Source organism: Cicer arietinum, chromosome 5 (genome assembly GCF_000331145.2).
Source record: "Cicer arietinum cultivar CDC Frontier isolate Library 1 chromosome 5, Cicar.CDCFrontier_v2.0, whole genome shotgun sequence".
NCBI lineage: Eukaryota > Viridiplantae > Streptophyta > Magnoliopsida > Fabales > Fabaceae > Cicer > Cicer arietinum.
The window spans coordinates 51484114-51494622 of record NC_021164.2 but is presented as its reverse complement, the minus strand read 5'-3'; the positions used below and the strand labels follow the sequence as shown (position 1 = coordinate 51494622).

General features: G+C 31.0%; 2 protein-coding genes across 2 annotated transcripts; one reads left to right on the top strand and one right to left on the bottom strand.

Moving 5' to 3' along the window:
* The first annotated feature begins 379 nt into the window (after positions 1-379).
* LOC101495420 (stigma-specific STIG1-like protein 3) lies at positions 380-1239 on the top strand. Its single transcript, XM_004513825.4, has one exon. The coding sequence runs from the start codon at positions 479-481 to the stop codon at positions 938-940; it is 462 nt and encodes a 153-aa protein (XP_004513882.1). The 5' UTR covers positions 380-478; the 3' UTR covers positions 941-1239.
* A 7408-nt stretch (positions 1240-8647) lies between these two features.
* On the bottom strand, positions 8648-10503 carry LOC101495090 (E3 ubiquitin-protein ligase SDIR1-like). The gene is made up of 5 exons (XM_004513824.4): positions 10439-10503; positions 9845-10070; positions 9520-9610; positions 9362-9414; positions 8648-9250 (listed from the first exon to the last, which is right to left on the bottom strand). The coding sequence occupies exons 1-5, from the start codon at positions 10477-10479 to the stop codon at positions 9032-9034; spliced, it is 630 nt and encodes a 209-aa protein (XP_004513881.2). The 5' UTR covers positions 10480-10503; the 3' UTR covers positions 8648-9031.
* Between the last annotated feature and the right edge of the window lie 6 nt (positions 10504-10509).

The following is a 10509-nucleotide window of genomic DNA, read 5'->3' as shown; positions in this document are numbered from 1 at the left end:
TATCTCTTTTTATTATTTGACATTTCTTTAGATAAAGTAATTTACAATTGTGAGTGCGAGAAAGACAAACGAATGATATTATAGACATTAAAGAAATTATTTAAAAAATTTAAACAATAAAAACATATTGAAGTTTAAATTGAGAGATATTGGAGTGCTTGAAATTATAAATATACATAATTAGGTAGCTTAAGCTCTTTAACTTTTAAGGTCAAACAATAGAAAAACACTAGAATTCCACCATACTCTTCCTCATGCATGTAGCATATAGCATGCAATTGCAAGCACCTCTCACCTTTTACCACTTTTGCGGCGTCAACTTCTCCCCAAACACACCTTATTATAAACCCCTATATCTTCCCTTTCATTTTCTACCAACAAATCAAAAACACAAAAAACAATAACACATTTTTCCTTCTCAATATCCTTCTTCTCTTATTCTTCAAAGTCCTTCTACTACCTTTCAATAGGCAAAGCCATGGGGTTCCTAAAAGCAATAATCATCATAGCAATAACCATGGCTTTGTCCCTAACAATCACAATGAAAACCATCATCACACAAGACGAAGCGGAACCAACATCGATTCATCGCGATTCTTCCTCGTCACTAATCTTCCATGAGAAAAACAAGCTTCTTCCTTCAAAGAGGGTAAGTCGTCTCCTAGCACAAAACCCTAACGCACCGATTCATTGTCACAAGGACGACGAAATTTGCGACGTTTTTGGTGCTAAGAATGCTACATGTTGCAACAATAAGTGCTTGTATTTGGCATATGATAAGCATAATTGTGGTGCATGCAAGAAGAAATGCAAATACACTCAAACATGTTGTAGAGGAGAATGTGTTGATACAGATTATGATAAGAGGCATTGTGGAGAGTGCAATAACCGGTGTAAAAAGGGTGAGTATTGTGTCTATGGAATGTGCAATTACGCCTAAGATATTATTACTATTATTATTATTTATTATTGAGTCTCCAATATAGGGTCTTATATTATTATACTATTATTATACGAGGTTTGTGATTTTATTAAAAATATTCAATAAAAGAAACCACATTTGTGGTGGTGTTCTCAAATAAATTATATTGATATAGTCTATATAATTGTTGCTGCTTAAATTTGCAGTCCTCGAGTGTTACTTAAAGTAAAGTGATACTCCTAACTACAAGAAAAAAAAAATTGAATATATGTATTTTATATATCTTTTATTGGCTCATCAATATTAGATGTTTTGTAGTTCTGTCTCTCAATTAGTACTTTTTGGTACATATTTATTGTACATTTAGAGCTAATAATTAATATGTAACTTTAACTTTCTCCTATACATGTAAGTTCAATAAATCAGAAAACAATTGAACAAAATCCGCATTAATTTACTCTTTTTCAAGGGAAAAGTGTTGTTTTCGTTAACAAAATTAATATATATATATATATATATATATATATTTTTATATCAAAATAAATATATATATATATATATATATATATATATATATATATATATATATATATATATTCTTTTAAAATGAAAAATTTAAAAATAAAATTAGTTAACTTCCACGAGCAAATTTATATCAAAAGTATTGGGGATATTTATATCTTCATCTCATTTCGTTAGTTGCTATGTTAGAGGGGCTCTACTCAGCATAATTTCGTTGTACTTTTTTTTTCTAGACTTAGGCCCTCTTTTCTTCCAAAAAAAATTTATATCATGAATATTGGAGATATTTGGATCTTCAATTGAATTCCTATAAAGTTGTGATATTTTTTTAGTTTAGTCCTACATAAATTTTATTCAATTTTAATTTCTATGTTAACAATATTTAAAAAAAAAAGTAATTAGTCCATTAAGAGACCACAAAAATAGTTCATATAAAAGTATAGTAGAGACTTTACTTTGTCTCCTTCTTATGGCACTTGTGAGAATTAAATCGACAACAGTCTCAGATTTGATTGCTGACTTTTTACCACCAGATCAAATTAAAGTTGAAATATATTTCAATTTAGCATATACTCTTCACCTACCAGATGAATTTTATATGGTTACATTCATCGAATTATTTTAAGGGTTTTATTTTTTTTAAAGCCATGGAGGAAAATTTGGTCAAAATATAAAAAATATATGACGACTACAATTAGAAAAATAGTCAATTTTCAATGTAGATAGATTGCAGGATAAACAATTAAAGTGGCCATGATTCTGAAAACATATTAGAGTTTAGATTTTGATCACGAGCAAAAGGGTACCTTTAATTAAAAACTACTTAACCTGTTTGATTGAAAGCAAATTAAAGTGCCTCAGGGTTGTCCTCCAAATACGCTTAATTTCACATGCATTTATCGGTCTTCGAGGATGTAACCATAGTATGCCACGTACTATATACTGTTATATATATTCCCTTTTAACCCTCTAATTTGTTTTTTTTTTTTATAAATTATTTCTATACATATTTAATCTTTTTTCGTGGTGTCATTGTAATTGTGTGCCGCTCTGATTGTTTGTCATCTTGCTGTGATATTTTAATTTTTTATTTTATTGAGGTGTTCTTTGATTTAAATTGATTGAACAACTTCGATGAAGTACAAATTCAGTCAATAATTTTAACATCGTCAATGTTACATCTAGAGGCATATATAAGTATTCTTAACACATTCATTTTATCATATTTGTAAATATTTTACTTTTTATATTATTAACTTGAACATTATGAGTTTATTCGCATATTCATCATTTATAGTTTTAGCGACTTTAAATTATAATGTTCTTGATCGAAATAATTTATAACAATTTGAATGAATGTATATCTTTTTTAATAAAAAAAAATGTATTAAACATTAGACCCAAATAGTTAATAAATTTTAATTAAGAAGCATGGTTGAACTCAATCACAAAAAATAGTTATAAAAGTAATTGTTACTACGCCAAAAATAGAATTATATAGCGCGCCTTTTACAGCGCTTACTAAATAGAAGATGTTGTAAATATATTTTAAAAATAACGGAGCATATAACAGCGCTTTTTTGACAAGCGCTGTTGTAGGATCGTATAACGTTTGCGCATAATTTTTAAAGGCTTTTACGGCGCTTTTACACAATATAATGAAGCGCTCTCACATAATGTTTTACGACCCTCACATAATGTTTTATATGATATTAATGAAGTGAAAAAAATTGATTGCCATGAATTTATAATTATTCTAACTAACTTACAATTAATATTAATTAACTTATAACTACTTACCACTACCCGTAAATATATGTATCTAACATCTTCATAACTTGGAAATGTGAATTAATATTTCTAATTTGGGATGTACTAAAATATTGGTTATAATTCATTTATTTCATAATAACGGTCAATTTTGCAAAAATATTTATCTAAAATCTTTAGTACTTTTAATTTTTAATTATACTATTTCTAATTATTACTATGCATTACTCGTTGTTTATTACGAGTAAAACACATGTTCATACGTACGAATTCACGTTACGTTTGGTTATTATTGAATTCCACGATATAAGTTTACACAATATAAAATAATAAGCATTTGGTAAACCGAAAACAAACGGACAGATGACTATCTAAATAGACATGCATATTAATATTATTAATTACATTTCGACAAATGAACAAAATAGCAATAAAAAAATTTACTTTATAAAATGAATGAAGAAATGAAAGATAAAGACAGTTGCATACATAAGAAGCTTGATATTATTACAGAATATCAATGTATTTTCTTAATTCAAATCCAATTTGTATTGTCTCAATTAAATTTCATGTAACGTAATCTCCAATCATTTAGAATGTTTAACAGCATACGAAATGGACTTGTGCCCATGTTTGTGTTAATTCTTGCCATACAAATTTGAGTCTTTTTATACTTTAATTTAAAGCATGATATTTTTTACTATATAAAAAGAATTTATGTTGAATATGGTGTTATATTTTAAAGTAAGAATGATTATTTATAAAGGAAATTTAAGTATGCTGAGTCACGTGAGAATTAAAATGGTGAAGTATATAGCACTTTTGTGCATGCGATCAAGTTAGATATTCATACAAATATACTTTCACTTATTTGTAAAAGTATTACATTATGTATATATATAGAGATAAAATTGTATATAAAAAAAACTAACTTTATTTTCTATAAAAAAAAAAAAAAATTCTCTAAATTTCATTTAACACAAATAAGATTAAAGTTGAAAGTTACTATTGTTGTTGATGATCGTGGAAAATTGATCTTGCTGAAAATTAAGATAGCATTAATGTTGATGACATATATTTTGGGTTTATAGTTAAATAATGATGAAGTTTGATCATACACATTACATTTATATAATTGAAGTTGATCATACACATTACACATTATATTTATACTTATTGAATGACATCACTTTATAATAGAAAGTTCCCCATTGTGTGATGAATGTGGTTTTTTCCGTATCCTCGGGAGTCATATTGATTTGATTGTACCCTGAGAAATCATCCATGAAGGAGAAAAAAGAATAAATAGGAGTGCTATCCACTAGGACATCAATATGAGGTAGAGGAAACCACCCATTGAGGATATTTTGCCACTGTTAAGAAACCAACATCAAATTGCTTCTTGACCTCCTATCTAATTTTAAGTGACATAGCAGATCTCATCCTCCTCAACTTTTGTTTAATTGGAGCACATTCAGGCTTGAGCGGTAATTTGTGTTCAACTATGTTAGTATCTAGTCCAGACATATCTTGATATGACCATGCAAAGACGTCCACATAGTCAAATAAAAGTTTAATCAACTTTTCTCGTTTACTTTCTTTCATAGACATACCAATTTTAATTTATTTCTTATCATTTTTAGTCCCCAGATTGATCACATCAACAGGTTCTTGATATGGTTGGATTATCTTAACTTCTTGTTACATTTGCCTTTCTAGTTATGGGGGAGATTCATAATTATTTTCACAATCCTCATCAGCGGGATTAATTGAGTGTTCAAAATTATAAGAATGAGTTCTAGCACTGCTATTTTCAACAGATTCATTTTCGACTCTGCATTGTTTAAATTAAGAAAAAAATAAAAACAAAATATGAATAAAGATTGCCATTTTAAGAAGAAAAAAAAAACAGAGAAAAAAAATAGTTGAAGAATTCAAAAATGCATTTATTGATGATAAGTTTGGAATTGAAATACATGTGCCCTAATTAGTTATCCTTATAACCTCGGGCAGAGCAAAAGGAGTTGAAATACATAATTACTTTGAACATGAATTAACAAACACAAGAAACTCGATGATCTTTCAATTGTTGATATTGGTGTTTGGAGGATAAGGGTACACTAGCTTGAGAGTATCATCATCAACATGATCTTCTTCTGCAACAACCACCTAATCAACATATATTATTCCAGCGCTTTGAAAAGTTTGGTGAATGTCACAAATAGGAATATTATGTGAATTATGTACCCAGTTTTCAAGACGAGTCATCCTGCTCTCCTTTTTTCCTCTCACAACCTTTTCTTTATCAGCTTTGGTAGGTTCATATCTCAACCTGTACCTATTGTTCTTCTTTGTTATTTTCAAAAATTTCCCTAATTTAACAAAAACCCTTCCTTCGAACATGGACTTGGTAGACTTTAATGATATGATAGACATTTTTGATTCCTTTAAGCGAGGCCCTTCACCCATGAAGACGATATTGACGATTTCTAGTGCTTAGAAGGAAGTCTTTATGGCTTCTTTCGTGTCTTCGATGTAGCCCGTAGAAGATAGATGACTCACTATCATATTTTTTTCCATATATTATTATCAGCTTATTGTTCACTATAAACTTTAACTTTTTATAGAGAATTGATGTTACTGCTCCAACAACATGAATCCATGGCCTCCCTAAAAGGCAATTGTACGCTGGTTTAATACCCATTACTTGGAAAGTTATTCCAAAGTTATGGGGTCCTACTTGAATCGGCATATCAATTTCACCAATAACTTGTCTCCTAGATCCATCAAACGCTTTCACCGCCATAGCACTGGGCTTCATGCAAGCTCCATTAACAAATAGTTTCGAGAGTGTTGATTTCGGCATGACATTCAATGACGAACTATTATCCACTAGCACTCGTGCAAGAATATGATTGTGACACCTCACAGAGATGTGTAGTGCTTTATTATGCTTAGCCCCCCAGCTGGTAATTCGCCATCGCTAAAACTCAAACAATTATTAGCGGTGATATTACTGAAAACTCCATCAAATTGGTCAACAGTGATATCATGAGTAACATGAGCCTCGTTTAACACTTTCATCAATGCCCTTCTATGTGCTTCAGAGTTCAATAACAAGGAGATAACATATATCTTGGAAGGGGTTTGATTTAACTGATCTACCACCTTATATTCATTTTGCTTGATAAACTTCAAAAATCCGTTAACTTCTTCTTGAGGCACTGTTTTTTTTGTTAGTCTCTTATCCTTTTATGACATGATACATAGTTGTTTTCCCTTTTTCTCCATGATCGTCCTTTATCCTAAGTTGTTCAGGAGCGTATACTCGACCACTCCGAGTCATCCCACCAATCCCTAAAATATTGGTGACATCAGTTCCTTGAGGTTCAAAGCTATCACTTGATTGATTATTGACTAAATGGGATGTGACTTCATAATTTCATGGTACCGCTTTGGAATTTTCATAAGGAAAAAGGGGTTGGTTCTTGGACAATTATTGCATTTGGCACACTAGGAGTTGACTTAAGATTCTCTTTTCTATAAAGGATTTCCAATGACCTTTGTAAAGATCTATTATTTTCCACGCACGGCTCTATGGTCGATACATGATCTTCTTTTGCACATTGGTCTATCTATTCTTCAATGACATTGACAGAGGTATCCTCGTGGCCCAGCAAGGGATTACTCCCTACGTTGAGACTGTCGTCCTTGAAGGTAATCCATTTCGCATTAATCAGTTCTTGCACTTTAGATTTTAGGGTTTGACAATCTTCGATGGAATGCCCTACGGCTCCTACATGGTATTCACATTTGGCGTTTGGGTTGTACCATTTTGAGAATGGTGACTCTAAAGGTTTCATTGGTCTCAGGACTACCAATGAATTCTGGAGTAGGTGAGGCAACAATTGGCTGTATGTCACGGGGATCGGGTCAAAATATGTTATCTTCTTTTCTCGATTGACTAGTGGTTTGTATTGACTCAGGTTTGGACTTTGGTTCCATTGGTTTTGTTGGGAAAACATAATAGGTGGTGGTTGGACCAAAGGTGGTTGATAAAAAAAAAGTGGCATTGAAGGGTTATATTAAGGGTATGGAGCTTGTGAGGTTGCAGCCACATATGGATATGGAATGTAGGGAATTTGGGGTATCGGGGACCGAAAATTTGGAGGTCGATAAGAATTCATGGATGGACAATAGGAGACTCGTGGGTTTACCATTACAACATTAACATTCTCTTTTTTGTTCTTTGTAAATTCCTCTTCATACCACTCGTTCCACATACAATATTATCACTCCTCATGCCACTTTCAACTATTTCTCTTATCATGACCATGTCAGAAAAGTTTGATGACATGCTCCCAATCATCTTATCATAAAAGGACAACTGGAGAGTATCCATAAACATAACAACCATTTATCTTTCATATTAAGGAGGATCTACTTGTGATGCCACTTTTCTCCATCGTTGTGCATATTCTTTGAATGTTTCATTGTCCTTTTTCAACAAATTTTGCAGCTGCATCCTGTCATGAGCTATGTCAATGTTATACTTGTATTGTTTCAAGAAGGCATCAGCCAAATCTTTCCATGAACGAATTCGATTTCGCTCGTTTGTGTGTGTGTAATGCTCTGGTTTTTTTTGTTTATTTCATAAACAAAAAAAGAAAGAAATAAAAACTCTCACTTCTATTTTTTGAGTTTTCTCTTCCAAAAAATAATCCCATTCGCAAATGATTTTTGTCTCATAGACTACAATGATTAATCTTTGTGTCCATAAGATAAACTTAATGTTATTAATTTTTAACTGTTTTGGAGTAAATATTAAGCAATCTTATACAAATAGGGAAATAAGTTGAGTGTCTAAATAGAAAAAATAATAAGTTTATTAAGGATTTATAAAATAAAAATAAATAAATAAGGGAGGGGTATTTTGCGTGCATGAAGTGCTTTGTTTGAAGTGTTTGATGAAGAAAGATGGAAGAAGTGTTTGGTGCTTTGCATTAGACAAAAAAAGAAGAGTGTAAAACATATTTTCTTTCTTTTTTATTTGTTTGTTTTTATTTAATTTGTTTTTGAGTAATTTAATAGAAACATATATATAAATATAGACTAAAAATTGAGTCAGATTTATAAAATAATGATTTTTAGATTTTTTATAATAATACTTGTAAAATATTTATTAAATGTATTATTACTTATTTTTTTATTTAAATTACTTTTAATTAACCGGACAAAATTAAAGTATTACATTATATTATAATTATCTTCAAATTTTATCTTGAAGATATTTTAGAGAGAAAGTACTAATGGAATGCATATTTGTCTCTTAGTTTATTGATTAGTGAAAGATATTTTATTAACTACATTCATACATAGAAAAAATTTAATTATATCAGTAGTGAATTATAGTTAAACCGACAAATATTAATATTGTTGATTAGATTGTAGGTCTTGTTTCAAATTTAAACTTCAAATATTACAATTATATGAGAATTTATAGTAGTATTTACTGTATTTTAATAAAAATTAACTACGCACTACAAAAAAATTGACCTATCGTGACACACAAAATGTTTCACTAAAAGTTAAAAACTGTAGGTAAAAGTCAATAATACTTTGAGTGACACTCAAATCTAGTGTCAACTTTAAGGGGGCGTCCTGCTACACTTTGAGGACTGTCACTACATGTTCTGATGATTGTCACTATATGTTTTTGATTTCTACCTACAATAATGACTGTCACTAAAAACTAGATAAATATAAATAAAGAATTAATCTATTCCTACAGTATTGTCTGTCACTAAACCTAGATCATCAAACTCTCACAAGAAGTGCCAGTTGAAGTCTAGGACCCTGCAAACGCCCTCGGCTTGCAAGTGCTATTGATGGCGGCATATGCAACCGTAGTTCTATGTGGCCAAGAAGGCCACTGGCTGCTGCTGCATGAGCTTGGGCCTGTGCTTGAAGCTGTTGACATGTTGCATACATCCTTAGCATTGTAGCCATAAAGAAAACACCAAGCACAAGCCAGAGCTACAAATAGAACAAAGACCTCATAAATCATAAACATCATTAACAATATCAAATCTCGTTTTCATTTCTTGAAAAAATATGCATGCCTTGCTTAGAAAGAGAAGACCTTACCAGAAAATTTGGTGACATCTGGTGAGAGTTCAGAATCATGAATAACAGGAGAACTGAAACATATAAGAAGTAAGTTGTGAATGGAACATTGGAGAAGATACAGAAAAGGAAATTAGCAACATAACAAATTATAAAAGAAACTTATTTTGAGAACATACCTGTTACGAGAAAAGTGAGTGAGTTGGAGTTACTAGGACGTGCTGCATGAACACGCTGAAGAAAAGATAGGAATCTCCAAATTACCTTGTACTGACAATGCAATTATGTGGTTTTCCTTTTCAGACAAAATTTTAATCAAGTGCTCTTTTCCTTAAACTGATATATTCTTTAAAAGAATCATAAAAGTTGAAAACAGATGAACCTAAATTGATGTTCGGTAAATTCTATTTCTAGCAAAGTACATAGTGACAAAATAGGTATGAAATTTCAAAAACCTATTGCACTAACTAATTATCCATCAAAAGGACAAATGGATTACTTTACCTGATCAAGTAGTCCTGAATTTGCTTTCTTATTGGGGGTAACTACATGTATTCCTTTGTGCAACCAATCATAGTAATAGCCAACAATGGCAGAATCAGCTGTGCAGTCCACTAATGCCATGTTTGGTATAAAATGATTTCCATGCATGTGTTGAACAAATTTTTCCAAATCAGCCACTTCTCCTCTTTCCTCTCGAAGTTCTTTCCACCTTGCTAAGTCAATACCCCTGCAGAGAGCAATTACAGTATGAATTAATTGAGCATGAGCCAATTTTGTCAATTGTGCACAAATAGCCAACGGCATAAGTTAACACATCACATGATGCATTTTGTAAATGTAGTTCCATGATGTGTAGTGGTCAAAGAATTCCTATTGTCAACAGTTGAACTTTATAAGTATGTGAGAGAGTCACGATACTAAAGTAGAAACCATAAAATCACCCATACCAAGAAGCATGGATTACCAAAAGTAACCAGATATAACCTAAATTTTGAACTCACAATAGATGAATAAAAATGTTCAATATTAACTGCAAGCAACAAAGACTAGCTGTATATCATTTAGAGAGATTCAGTTCAGGGTGATTTCACTTACACATCACTGAGGAGCATTGACTTTGAGCCAAGTATGCCCATTACACGCAAATCAATGTTAAATTCTTCTTT

What these genes read in the sequence shown, in the direction of transcription:
- LOC101495420 (XM_004513825.4), top strand. Translation starts at nt 479, where the DNA reads ATGGGGTTCCTAAAAGCAATAATCATCATAGCAATAACCATGGCTTTG.
- LOC101495090 (XM_004513824.4), bottom strand. Translation starts at nt 10,479, where the DNA reads ATGGGCATACTTGGCTCAAAGTCAATGCTCCTCAGTGATGT. An exon ending in TCAATGCTCCTCAGTGATGT is followed by an intron (nt 10,071 to 10,438) that starts GTAAGTGAAATC and finishes TGCTCTCTGCAG; the next exon opens with GGGTATTGACTTAGCAAGGT. An exon ending in AGATGTCACCAAATTTTCTG is followed by an intron (nt 9,251 to 9,361) that starts GTAAGGTCTTCT and finishes TTCTATTTGTAG; the next exon opens with CTCTGGCTTGTGCTTGGTGT.